The 13,961-nt window shown below is 42.9% G+C and overlaps 1 protein-coding gene across 1 annotated transcript in view; it reads right to left on the bottom strand.

Moving 5' to 3' along the window:
* Positions 1 to 13,961, bottom strand: part of LOC139641210 (NLR family CARD domain-containing protein 3-like) — a 37,525-nt gene that overhangs the window by 23,458 nt on the left and 106 nt on the right. Inside the window, exons 2-7 of the mRNA XM_071515497.1 lie at positions 13,512 to 13,682; positions 11,642 to 11,761; positions 8,790 to 8,909; positions 7,246 to 7,481; positions 5,355 to 7,152; positions 3,962 to 4,135 (exon numbers count right to left, since the gene is read on the bottom strand). Coding sequence (XP_071371598.1) covers positions 3,962 to 4,135; positions 5,355 to 7,152; positions 7,246 to 7,481; positions 8,790 to 8,909; positions 11,642 to 11,761; positions 13,512 to 13,642 — 2,579 coding nt within the window. The 5' untranslated portion in view covers positions 13,643 to 13,682. The remainder of the gene's footprint in view (positions 1 to 3,961; positions 4,136 to 5,354; positions 7,153 to 7,245; positions 7,482 to 8,789; positions 8,910 to 11,641; positions 11,762 to 13,511; positions 13,683 to 13,961) is intronic.

Genomic DNA, 13,961 nt, shown 5'->3' with positions numbered 1-13,961 from the left:
AAATCTGACATCTTATATTTTCAACCTTCTGAGTAAAAAAAACTAAAAAATTCCTCACACTTCTCTGAGGAGGCTCCAAGGCTGTGGCTGGGGGAGGGGCTAATGACAGAATCTATGGCTTGGAACAGAACCTTAGAGTTATGACAGTTTTTAGATATAAGGTCTGAGAAAAAAGCAGCTCTTGCATCCTTAACCATTTTCTGATATGTGAGCATTTGATTTCTCAAGATATCATGGAAGATCTGTATTTTATTAGCCTTCCATTTTCGCTCAGCTTTTCTACATTCTCTTAGAGAGGCCCGAGTTGTATCATTGAGCCATGGAAGAGCTCGAGGTTTTGACTTCCTGTTTTTGAGAGGAGCAATGGAATCCAGTACTGCCAAACAGGTTTGATTAAAGTGAGTGACTAGCTCATCAGTGTGACTGTGGGATGTCATGACAGATATATCACTGTGAGTTTCCAGGAAAGCCTCAGAGAATCTGGTAGCAGAGGTTGCGTTAAAAATGCGAGAGCTGAGGGGAGAGGATGGCTTTGAGGTAGAAGGAAATAGTGGAGCATCAAATACAATTGCCTTGTGGTCAGACACACACATATCCTTTATCTCAAGATTATTTAGAGGCAAGCCAGATGATAGTACAAGGTCAAGAGTATGTCCCTTTACATGAGTAGGCTCAGTAACAAATTGAATAAGGTTAAAAGACTCAATAAGCTGCATAAAATCAGTGACAAGTGCATGTGATGGGCAACACACATGGATGTTAAAATCACCAAGTATTAAAATTCTGTCGTATTTAGGCACAATGAGAGACAGAAGGTCAGACAATTCCTGGATGAAATCTTGGTTCAGTTTAGGGGGTCTGTAGACTAGGACACATAGCAAGGGAGCCTTACCATTTACTAGGAAACTCAGTGATTCAAAAGTGTGAAAAGTGCCATTACAGATGGGGGAACATTTTATATGATTTTTGTGAATAACAGCTACCCCACCACCACGACCAGATAGTCTGGGTTGATGGAAATGAATAAAACCAGGGGGTGTAGCTTCAATCAATGGAGCGAAATCACCTAGACTCAACCAAGTTTCAGTAATCATAAAAAAATCTAAATTAAAAGAGTTAATAAAATCATGACAGATAAAAGACTTGTTAGAGAGAGATCTAACATTCAAAAGTCCAAACCTGACAGCTAGGTCGGAGGTGGGAGTGTAAGATCTCTTCTTATCTGAGAGTGACGTGCAGACAATTGATAAAAGATTCTGAGAGTTGACGCCTCTGGAACTGATCCACGGCTTCACTCTATTAAGTCTTTCCCTGGTAATAACAGCAATATTAGTGGGGGAGAAATTATCAATGGGACTGTTTTTTGATAGACCAAGCACTGTGGAATATTCTGATTTTGACCCGGAACCGAAGTTATAGTTACTTGGCCCCTGGGGACGTCAATCGGTGACGGAGTTGTCAACTATGTTAATGGCCACAAGGTGGTCACAGGAGGCGGAGTGATGGTTGTATGTGGTTGAATAAAAAATGTTACCAGCCAACATTTGTGAGCCACGGTGGTCAGGGTGGAGACCATCCCTTTTGAAAAGGGCAGACCGTTCCCAGAAAAGATTAAAATTATCGATAAAACCATAATTCAGACGAGTGCACTGGGATTGAAGCCAACTGTTGAGGCTAAGCAGTCTGCTAAAACGCCCATAGCCCCGATTGACTGTCGGTAGGGGGCCGGAGATAAAGATGTCCTTTCCACAGGACTTTAGTGCGTTAAAAAGAAGATAAAAATCCCGTTTCAACAGTTCAGATTGTCGACGTGGGATGTCGTTAGTGCCAGCGTGAATGACGACCGTGCATACAGAGGGGTACAGAGTTAGTAGGCCAGCAAGTTTGGCGATAACATCAGTTACCTTAGCTCCAGGAAGGCAGTGGGTCACCGCCGACCTGGACTTGACGCCCCTGATGATGGAGTCGCCGATGATGAGGGTTGTTGGCTGTGGCTGTGATGAGGGGCCGTCGAGGGAGCAGCGACGACTACCGTGTAGCGAGGCCGGACGCTGAGGAAAATATTGTGGCGAGGAGGTGGCATCGCTCTTGGAAGGGGAGTGAAGTCCTGCTGGCTCGGAGCGAGGAAGACCTCCAGAGCGACGGATCACGGCCTCCTTCAACATCTTGCGGCGGGAAGAGGAGGTCACTGCCCGGGGAGGGGGCCGCTTGTTTGGCTTTCCCACAGTGGAATGTCGAGCCGCCCGACCGATCCTAGCCACCGGTGGTGAAGAAGCAGCAGTGCCAGCAGGTGCCGTTGCCAGGGAGGGGTCCAGGTCAGGTGGGATCGTGACCGCAGCGGCATCAGCCTGGTGAACCGGAGCCTCATCGGACAGAATCGCATAGCGGTTCGACAGGTTTAAGCGAGGTGGTGGGGCAGCCCTGACCGGGTCTCTCTTTCCGCCGCGGATCACCACCTCTGCCCAGGACGACTGATGGCTGGGTGTTGAGCAGGAGGAAGGTCGTGGACAGGTGGAAGGGTCCCACAGGACTGTGTCTTGGATGGCTGAGCTAAGCGTAGCAATCCGTTTAGACTGCCCAGAAGCCACGTCCATAAAGCTGAACAGAAGTGAGTCTTTCTTCTGTAATTCATCAGACAGCCGTTGAATGTCTTCCTTGAGGTTAGTAATATTCCTGTTTGCTTTCTGAAGCAGTACACAGTCTTCACAGGGCATAGTTGAAGTTCAGTTTGCTAAGCTTGGCCACAGGCTAAAGGCGAGCCTAGCCAAGCAAATAGCCGGGGCGGCTTGGCTATCGAGCTGGCAGAAGATAGTCCAATAAAAAGAAAACCCAGCTGGGAAATCTCGTAAAACCAATGGAGCTGCGATAGAATGTTGTAAAAATAAATAAGTAAATCAATAAAGTAAATAAAATCGATTTTGATGGGTTAAAACGTAGAGCCGGCTGACGGAGAAATGGGTTAAAACATAGAGCCGGCTGACGGAGAAATGGGTTAAAACATAGAGCCGGCTGTCAGAGCTAAAAACAAAACACGGTCGCCGCCATGGTGCTATCCCCCATGAATGCCAAGTAGCTAAAATAAATAAAGGTTTAGTTTAGGTCCAGAATGGATAAATATGTTTTCTGGTATATCTTCATTGGTGGAAAATCACATGTCACATATTTGTTCAGCTTCAGAACCTTTACGTTTTACAGATATTTGTATGTAATGTGTAGAAATTTCCATTATCCTTATGAAACTCCCCCATGATGAAATTACCATTTCACTTATAAGCTCTGGTTTCATGCATATTTTAAGGCAGCAGGAGTCATCATCAGTAGGAGCCACAGTAGCTGTTTTAGGGCACAGGACGTTGCCCAAGAGCCTGAAAATGTTGCCATACGTCTCACTGATATTCAACAGGGAGGAAGTATCTTCTGGAACCTACATGAAAAGAGTCCAGTACCATTCATAGACAGAAAGTCATGGGTCAAATGGCTGCATTTGCGGTCCGGCTAAACTAGGCTAAATACCTAAATAGGTTTCATACTGTCACCAAATCGTACAGTAATGTGGGAATAAGAACACACATGGGATCATAAATTAGACCTACTCATGTGATCAATGGGATATTATGGCTCACTATGTGTATGCCTACCGGTGCATAATGGCTGTGCGTAACGATACAATGGCTGTCAAAATGTTTTTTTTATTACTGTCATTTTTATTACAGTAATAAGCTCACAATTTCTATTTAAATCAGGCCAAATGTACAAAGACATCACCATGTATTAACTACAGCTTGGTTTGTGAAGGTATAGGTGCAGAATCAAATTCATTTCTAAAATAAGTGTCTGTAAAACTCCCACATCCTGTCTGATTTCAAATGGAATGACTCTTTACAGACGTGCTCAAATTAAGTGTCACCACAATATTCATATAATATTGATGTCAGCACAGAAATAAAATATGCTGTCTGACCTGAGAGTGTCCAGTCTACAGTGTGGACTCTCCAGTCCAGCAGACAGCAGCTTCACTCCTGAATCCTGCAGCTTCCTATTACTCAGGTCCAGCTCTCTCAGATGGGAGGGGTTGGACTTCAGAGCTGAGGCCAGGACTTCATAGTGAGTCTCTGAGAGTTCACAGCCAGAAAGTCTGTGATCACAGATTTAATGTAAGATTAGTTATTATGAAAGCAGAGCTGAGACTAAGCATACCAATCATAACGTACACAGCATACTACTACTACTACTACTACTACTACTACTACTACTACTTCTTCTACTACTACTATCAATAATAATAATAATAGTGATAATGACATAATAATAATGACAATAATTAGTATTATAGAATTTGAAAAGTTTCAAAAAGTGCTGTATGTGTAATATAAGCAGAAACCAAGCAGAAAAGAATACATACATGCAATTACATGACAGCAATTCTGTAAAAAGTGTTTTAAAGTAGACACTGTCCACTGGAATATACTGCTGTCTGTTGTGATAAAATGTAAGTTTTCAAAGCTTTTTCACCACAGCCTCATTGCCTGGTTTGTATTAAACCTTCAGCCCAAAGAAGATAACTATAAAAACAACACTTAACTGTAAAGTCATAGCAATCATTACAGCTAAACAGAATAACTGTGTTCACTAACTAACATGATAGCTATAAACAACAACAACACATTTCTGAGTTGTAATCTTTGGAACAAACAGGTGAATTACACATTACTTGTTACTTTTCTTAAACGTAATGAATCACTTTACTAATTATTCCTGAGAAAAGTAATTATTTACCCTACTCATTACATTGTTTTTGTGTTACAGCCTAAAACGATTGTGCCAGGCTTACTTGCATTCATTGGGCCAATAAATATTGTGACCTAAGCCACATTACCAGCAGAAGTATCTAAATAATGACAGACACAAAATGTTTTTAAGGTTTCTAGCCTACAGGATTAAATTCAGACTTTCCGGGATGTATTTCCCATTTTGTTGGCTCGTTCATGTGTGCTGTACTGTAATTCCAAAATTTCCCACATGACTTGAAGGCAGGATAAGACGAGGGGAATCTTTCATAGATATTACACCAATAAAGAGGTTAAAGAGGCTAAAGAATGAAGCGCAAGTAACGACCGATCTGATAGACCAGTAACCGGTGATTACTGAAACTGTAACAGTAATGCCTTACTTTACTCCATTACAGGAAAAAGTAATATGATTACAGTAACACATCACTTTGTAATGTGTTACGCCCAACACTGTGTACCACTGCTATGTAGAACAACTCTTTTATAGTGTGTATGTTTGAGGAACTATATATCTTTAGGTCGCTCTACACTGTAGATAATGTTAATATTCACATCAGGACTAACCGAGCCTCCCTGCAGTTCCTCATAACTGGGAGCAGTCTCCTTCGTCCCTCGTTTGATGTGTTGTACACCATTGGGTCGAACACATCCAGAACCTCCTCTGACATCTGCAGCATATAGGCCAGAGCTGAGCAGTGGACAATAGAGAGTTTCTTCTTTGACTTGTTCTCTGACTTCAGGAACTTCTGGATCTCCTGATGTACTGAGTGGTCGTTCATCTCCATCAAACAGTGGAAGATGTTGATGCTTCTGTCAGGAGAAGTATTGGAGGTGTTCATCTTCCTCATGTTGCTGATGGCTCTCTGGATGCTGTCTGGACTGCTCTCTGTCTGACCCAGCAGGCCTCCTAAGAGACTCTGGCTGGACTCCAGTGAGAGACCATGAAGGAAACGGACAAAGAGGTCCAGGTGGCCATTTTTACTCCTCAGGGCTTTGAGCATGGCTGTCTTCAGGAAGACATCCAGGGATTGATCACATTCACCCCAGTCTTTTCCCAGGAATGTGCCCAGTACCTTCTTATCCCTGTTTGTGTAACAGTGGAACATGTAGACTGCAGCGAGAAACTCCTGAATGCTCAGATGAACAAAGCAGTAGACCGTCCTCTGGAAGAGCACACACTCTCGTTTGAAGATCTCTGTGCACACTCCTGAGAACACCAAGGCCTCTCTGACATCAAGACCGCACTCCTCCAGGTCTTCTTGGTAGAACATGAGGTTGCCTGTCTCCAGATGTTCAAACGCCAGCCTCCCCAGCTTCAGAAGAACTTCCCTGTCAGTCTCTATCAGTTGCTGTTGACTCATCTCATGTCTCACGTCATACTTCTGCTTCTTCCTCTTTGTCTGAACCAGCAGTAAGTGTGAGTACATCTCAGTCAGGGTCTTGGGCAGCTCTCCTCTCTGGTCTGTAGTCAACATGTGCTCCAGAACTGTAGCAGTGATCCAACAGAAGACTGGGATGTGGCACATGATGTGGAGGCTCCTGGATGCCTTGATGTGTGAGATGATTCTGCTGGACAGCTCCTCATCAGTGGATCTCCTCCTGAAGTACTCCTCCTTCTGGGGGTCAGTGAACCCTCGTACTTCTGTTACCCTGTCAACACATGTAGGAGGGATCTGATTGGCTGCTGCAGGTCGGGAAGTAATCCAGAGGAGAGCCATGGGAAGCAGATTCCCCTTGATGAGGTTTGTCAACAGCACATCTACTGATGATACCTGTGTGACATCAGACACAACCTCATTGTTGTGGAAATCCAATAAAAGTCTGCTTTCATCCAGGCCGTCAAAGATGAACACAACTTTACAGACAGTGAGCTTCTCTGCTGTGACCGACTGTAATGTTGGATGGAAAACATGGAGCAGCATGAGAAGACTGTACCGCTCATCTTTGATCAAGTTCAGCTCCCGGAACGAAAGCAGAATCACAAGATTGACATCTTGATTTTCCAAGTCCTCTGCCCAGTCCAGAGTGAACTTCTGCACTGAGAAGGTTTTTCCAATGCCAGCGACGCCCTTCGTCAGAACTACTCTGATGTGTGTCTTTTGGTCAGGTAAGGGTTCAAAGATGTCGTGGCACTTGATTGGAGTGTCATGGAGGGTCTCCATCTTGGATGCTGTCTCAAGCTGCCACACCTCATGTTGGGTATTAACCTCTTCACTCTGTCCCTCTGTGATGTAGAGTTCAGTGTAGATCCTATTGAGGGGCGTTCCAGTTCCTGCTTCAGCAATTCCTTCTATCACAAATTCACATCTGTTTCTCAGACTGATCTTATGCTCGTCTAAATCCTCCTGCAAAACACTGTCCGCTGGAAGAGAAGAAAGAATAAGCGAGTGTTTAACAATGCTAACAAAATATGTTTTAGAAATGGTGACAACAGTAGACAGACCCCCAGTCTTACATTGTGCAGTGCTGGTTTGACTGGGTGTGTGCAGTCCAGGTCTTGTTCTGGACCTTTTTCCACACTGGGGACAGGTGGAGTCTCCCGATGAACCAAACTGGTCCCAGTATGAGGTGATGCACTGTGTGCAGAACCAGTGTCCACAGCTGGTAGAGACTGGATCCCTCAGGACCTCCTGACACAATGCACAGCAGGACAGCTGCTGCTTCACAACACCATGACTCCTCTTCCTCTTTCTGTAGGGATGAAGGCAATTTATTATGAATGATCAGAAAACATGAAGATTTAACTAAAAAAAATAAGTTTTAACCATATTTTGTTGAAATTGTAAATTAAATATCAAGATTTTGCTCACACTAACTACATAGATGTTCAGCATCATGAAGTTAGATAGCAGTTTATTTTCAAATTTTTATCTGTCATCATAGTTGTAGTTTAATCAGTCAACACTGCACACCCATCCGGTCACCCATCATGGATAAATGTCACTGTGGCGATCATGGATGAATGCAACATTGTAGCAGTTTTTCTGGTTTGTTGCATATGTAATTGTCATTAATGAATGCTCAGCTCAATACAAACAACATGCAGTCCTATTATATCAGCTTTGATGAAACTTGTTAAAGAGCACAGACATTGCCTGGCAGTCATTGGTAAATAAATAAGTTCCATTCTTGATAACCTCTGACTACAGATAGTGTTAGCAGGGCACAGAGACTGATCACAGCAGTTAGGGTGTCTGACAATAAAAAGAAGATACAATGGTAGAGTTCCACTACATTACATCTACATTATCAATCAGTGTCTGTATTTACATGTCTAAATCTCCTGTTCGCTTGAAATTGGCTTTTCAACGATGTTGGGACGTTTTGGTGTGTAAACCATTTCCTGTGGGCGTGTCTTATGGGTGTGGCCAGCAGTGAGCTGGTTGTGGCTATCAAGGTGAGGCTAGCGGGATGAGGGAACTTGACCAACTGCGGGGGAGGAGGGCGGGACTAAGGGTGCAATCACAACTATAGCTGGTTTTCTGTGCTCCGAACCATAGTGGAAGTTTACTTTGTTGGATTTAAGTATCTACAAATCATTTCTTCTCCAAAGTTGTACTAGAAAAATATATACAAGATAAAAATGTCATAAAATATTGTTAAAAAGTTCACAACTTCTATTACATTCATTCAGAATCTTTATTGTGAATTTAAATTTAGAACACAGATGTGTGAATATTGTCTTTGAGTGTAAATTCCAACATGCAAGTTGTAAAGTATTTTAAAAACATATTTATATTTTCTGGCTAACATAATCCAGATGAAGATCCATTTTGGTTGAACAGCTGTATTGCAGAGCAGTGAGCAGTTATTTTTCTCTTTCCAGTGTCTTTCCTTCATATCCACACTACAAGCTTTGCTTCATGAATACAATCCTCTCATAGTGTGTAATGCAACAGTGAAGGGAAACAATTCTAAATGACAGAACAGAACATTTTTCCTTCATCATTATTACTCAAGTTTTATCAGGTAGGCTTACAGTATAACCAGTCCTCTTACTTTGTGTCTGAGGGTTCAGGTTCATTACTGAAGTGTGGAGGTCTGTGTTTAGACCGGTCACTCTTCATAGACAGACAGCTGGGTACTGGAGACTCTGCTCTCTGCCTGTGGTACTGACCTCTGGAAACAGAAATGTTTTATACATATCATTAGTTCTAGTAAAGACAGACAACAATGCATGTGACGTTGCATATTGTCACTTTTTCTGTCCATCTGGTTCCTCCATCTGGAGTTTTTGCTAAGGTGAACAGCTGGTTGTGTTCATATCCTAATCTGCACTTTCACAATCTGCTCTGTGCCAGACTTTTGTTTTTACTGATCAGCTCTGTCCTTTGGCTGCTGATCACCTCTTCCAGCTTTTTTTTCAACATGTACTGTCATAGCGCCGACCCAAGGCTTTCTGCCTGGATCGTGCGTTGATTAGTCTGATCAAGACCACACTGCAGGTCTTGATTAGTTTGCTTCAATGTGATGATTTCAGCAAGGCGCTCCTGTTCTCTGTCATGTGCCTGTTGGTCGGCCTGTCTCATGGGTGCTACCATGTTGAGAGCCACACACCCAAGAGCTTTAGAGAGATCCTTGCCTCTCTGCGTTTGGTCCAGAGCTTCAGACGTAAACTCTGCCAGGTTCTGGCTGATGGTGTCGGGTCCAGCACTCTGTACGGACTCTGCAGAGTCAGTCAGTCTTTCATCAAGACCGCTAACAGTGACTCAAGCCACTCAAAAGAAAAAGACAGGTTTTAACTCTCAGTAGGTTTGAACATCTTGGTCCTTCAGGATGTCTTCAGCTGCAGCAGGTTCTGATGAGTATACAGTATATGTGGCAGCCTAATAAAATGTACCACTGTTCCATTGTATCAGTGAGTACGTTTACATGCACACCAATACTTCCATTACCGTGAGTCATCAGCTTATATTATAAGTAACGTGATTCCTCTAATGACTCGGTTTACATGGATTCAGTGAATAATCTGCCTACTGCTCGTCACTCCACTGCACTGCTCCATGTTGTTTGCTTTGTAAATACAACATCCAGGTTACTGCGTCTGGTGACCTTTGACCTGTTCTGTTTGAAAAGCCAAAAGAAATCTAAGGTGTTTACATGCCTCAACAGAAGGAAAGATTGAGCAGAAATCTAGCTGTGTTAACCAGGTTCTGCTTACTCTGATTATGAACTGAGTCTGATTAAGAGAATCAGATGAAGGCCTTAACATGACACTTTCAGTCTTAGTGTTGCCTTAATTGGGCTAAGATCCAACTATTAGTGTGCATGCAGTGCTTCATTTGTAAATGACTTGAGTATCCCGGTTATGAGGCTTATCCCGGTTTTGATCATATTCGGGATATGGCGTTTACATGGAACACAGAGAAATCTGGTTATTCATATCCCCGTATACATGATAAATACTAGTATCCCGGTTACTGATTACTGCATGCTGTTTGCGCAGGCGCCTGTGATGTTTACAACACAAACCGGCAATTTTGAAATCGTTAATCTGATATTCCTCTGTAACTGTTAACCTTAAATTCATTTGACTGTGGCTATTGAAAATGAGACCACTTTGGCTTATAGCGGGCTTAGCGCTATTAAATGCCAACATCGCGTTGTGGATTTGGCTTATCCACTTTATTGCCAGCAATGGGAGAAGAGAGCGACAGGAAATATTAAACATGTCCTCCACTTTGACCGGTGTCAGGCTGGCTAAAATTTGAAAGTTGCTGGATCAGAGCCACTTTTTGTTTTGATGTTTGGTCGTAGTAATGTTTCTTTAGTATTTTCCACAGTGACCTGACTTGCTCCACTGTACGTGTTGGGAAACCGGTGTCCTGTAGTCTGTATACTACAGACTTGAATAGGTCAACATTTCCATGCTTTCTCCCATCTAAACTGCCAAGTATATTTAATTCTTTCATCACCGAAAGACAAAACTCAGTTTCCTCATCGCTCCAGAAGTGAGACGCTCTCGTTGCCGCCATTGTTTGTGTTTTTCTGTTACGTCACTTGGCTGAAGCCGCGCCTGCGCAGGTAGTCGGCAGCGGTCAGAAACCGGGATAAGATGTATACATGTGACAGTATCCCGGTTTCTTTCTGAGTACTCCGGCTAGCATAATCGGGTTTCTCAAATCCGGGATAAGGGCTTATCCAGATTTTTCTGAAATCGGGATATGATGCTTACATGCGCAAACAGAAAGACGGGATACTTCAAAAACCCGATCATAACCGGGATACTCAAGTCCATGTAAACGCAGTCACTGATGAGGTCCCGGAACACCACGTGGTCGGTGTTCCCGCGAGTCGGTCTGGAGGGAAAAAGTTTCGGAACATATCAAGACAACAAGCGCATTGGAGGCACGGTGGTGCTCAGTGCGGCCATATAGCTTATTGTAGACCCAACAGCCTAAACATTACTAAATGACCGACTATATGACCTTAGAGCGCCGACTACTGGGGACCTATAACAATATTTGATTATTGCATAGGCTACATAATGCTCATTTTGTCCAAAACGATGGGTTTTTACAAACCTGCCCTTCAAGTAGTGGACTAAAGATATAACTGCGCTGTGCACAACATAAAAATGCCCACATTTGGCTGTGAGATATCCTAATCATACATAAACACATCAAGGAAACTGCAATGGCTTCGACCATTTACCAGACAAATTCTGGCTCGAGTAGTTACGCATTAATATTCAACACAAATACTTTCATAGGTTATCTATTTTGAACGTAGGAAACAATGAAGGGAACAGGGAAGGGAAACAATTCTAAATGACAGAACAGAACATTTTTCCTTCATCATTATTACTCAAGTTTTATCAGGTAGGCTTACAGTATAACCAGTCCTCTTACTTTGTGTCTGAGGGTTCAGGTTCATTACTGAAGTGTGGAGGTCTGTGTTTAGACCGGTCACTCTTCATAGACAGACAGCTGGGTACTGGAGACTCTGCTCTCTGCCTGTGGTACTGACCTCTGGAAACAGAAATGTTTTATACATATCATTAGTTCTAGTAAAGACAGACAACAATGCATGTGACGTTGCATATTGTCACTTTTTCTGTCCATCTGGTTCCTCCATCTGGAATTTTTGCTAAGGTGAACAGCTGGTTATGTTCATATCCTAATCTGCACTTTCACAATCTGCTGTGCCAGACTTTTGTTTGTACTGATCAGCTCTGTCCTTTGGCTGCTGATCACCTCTTCCAGCTTTTTTTTCAACATGTACTGTCATAGCGGCGACCCAAGGCTTTCTGCCTGGATTGTGCGTTGGTTAGTCTGATCAAGACCACACTGCAGGTCTTGATTAGTTTGCTTCAGTTTGATGATTTCAGCAAGGCGCTCCTGTTCTCTGTCATGTGCCTGTTGGTCGGCCTGTCTCATGTGTGCTACCATGTTGAGAGCCACACACCCAAGAGCTTTAGAGAGATCCTTGCCTCTCTGGGTTTGGTCCAGAGCTTCAGACGTAAACTCTGCCAGGTTCTGGCTGATCGTGTTTTTTTAACTCTCAGTAGGTTTGGACATCTTGGTCCTTAAGGATGTCTTCAGCTGCAGCAGGTTCTGATGAGTATACAGTATATGTGGCAGCCTAATAAAATGTACCACTGTTCCATTGTATCAGTGAGTACGTTTACATGCACACCAATACTTCCATTACTGTGAGTCATCAGCTTATATTATAAGTAACGTGATTCCTCTAATGACTCGGTTTACATGGATTCAGTGAATAATCTGCCTACTGCTCGTCACTCCACTGCACTGCTCCGTGTTGTTTGCTTTGTAAATACAACATCCAGGTTACTGCGTCTGGTGACCTTTGACCTGTTCTGTTTGAAAAGCCAAAAGAAATCTAAGGTGTTTACATGCCTCAACAGAAGGAAAGATTGAGCAGAAATCTAGCTGTGTTAACCAGGTTCTGCTTACTCTGATTATGAACTGAGTCTGATTAAGAGAATCAGATGAAGGCCTTAACATAACACTTTCAGTCTTAGTGTTGCCTTCATTGGGCTAAGATCCAACTATTAGTGTGCATGTTCGTACTCTATGTAGGAGCAGTTCAGTGGGTTCATCAGTGATTCCAGTAGTAAGAAGGTTTCAAGGAGGGACCACATGAAGAAATTAAGTAAAATTACAGTTAAAATGAAGTTCAACTAAACAAGTGAGTTTTATTTGATGAATTCAATGGCTGTAACAGCAGATGGGTTTTCTATGGAGCCCGGGAGTGGCCATCAGGAGAAAAATAATTGATGGTGCTCTGGATATATAAAACGTGTGGAAGTCACAAGCTTCTAAAGAGTCAGAGCACATCACTTCATTTGAAATGTGGCGTTGCCCTGGCTGTGTTTACAGGAAATCAAAAGAAAAGGCAACATGTTTTCAGAGGTGGTTGAACTCAACGGCTCGGCTTTTTGGGATAACTGATGTGCTGTTTTAATTGTGGCAGCATCATTACTTTGTGCGCACACATTATGGATTAGCAGGAAGGAAAAACAATAAATTGAGGGAACAAAATGTATTCTGTGTGCATGAATTCAGCCAAACCGAGGGCAGGTATGAACCACATCCAGGGAGTGAAATGTATCTCATGCACACTTTGTTCTATATCTTGGCCTCCATAAAACTTTTTTTCTCTCCCGATGGCCACTCCTGGGCTCCGTAGTTTTCAGTACAATAGTGTAGGTTATCAAAGACCATTTCCTCATTGCAGTATAACCAGTCCTCTTACTTTGTGTCTGAGGGTCCAGGTTCATTACTGAAGTCTTCAGGTAGACCTTTAGACCGGTCACTCTTCATAGACAGACAGCTGGGTACTGGAGACTCTGCTCTGCCCTCCTCTTCCTCCACACAAACACTCATCTTCCGGACTTCAGTCAGGCTGAGAGGTAAACCGGTTACACTGGAGAGACACACACACACACACACACACATATACACACACACAGACATACAGTTAGTACCGCCTTGTTTTCTTTAGATATGTCTAATTAAAAACAGTGTGTATTAAACAGCCAATCAGGACTTTGTATCCACAGATGAATCAGTGATAAACTGTTCAGTTCATTCTGACTCTTATTCCCTCTACAGGCCACAGGGTGACAACTGACTCAGAGACTTTTACAGTAAAATAATAACAATAATGTTGTAATAACACCAACTCAGACTTTTACAGTAATAT

This window comes from Centroberyx affinis, unplaced genomic scaffold (assembly GCF_046629955.1).
Source record: "Centroberyx affinis isolate AG114_WGS23_722 - 3 ecotype Tasmania unplaced genomic scaffold, CSIRO-AGI_Caff_v1 ptg000356l_1, whole genome shotgun sequence".
In the NCBI taxonomy this organism is placed as follows: domain Eukaryota; kingdom Metazoa; phylum Chordata; class Actinopteri; order Beryciformes; family Berycidae; genus Centroberyx; species Centroberyx affinis.
Note: the sequence above shows the minus strand (reverse complement) of the source record. Positions and strands in the feature narration are given on the sequence as shown.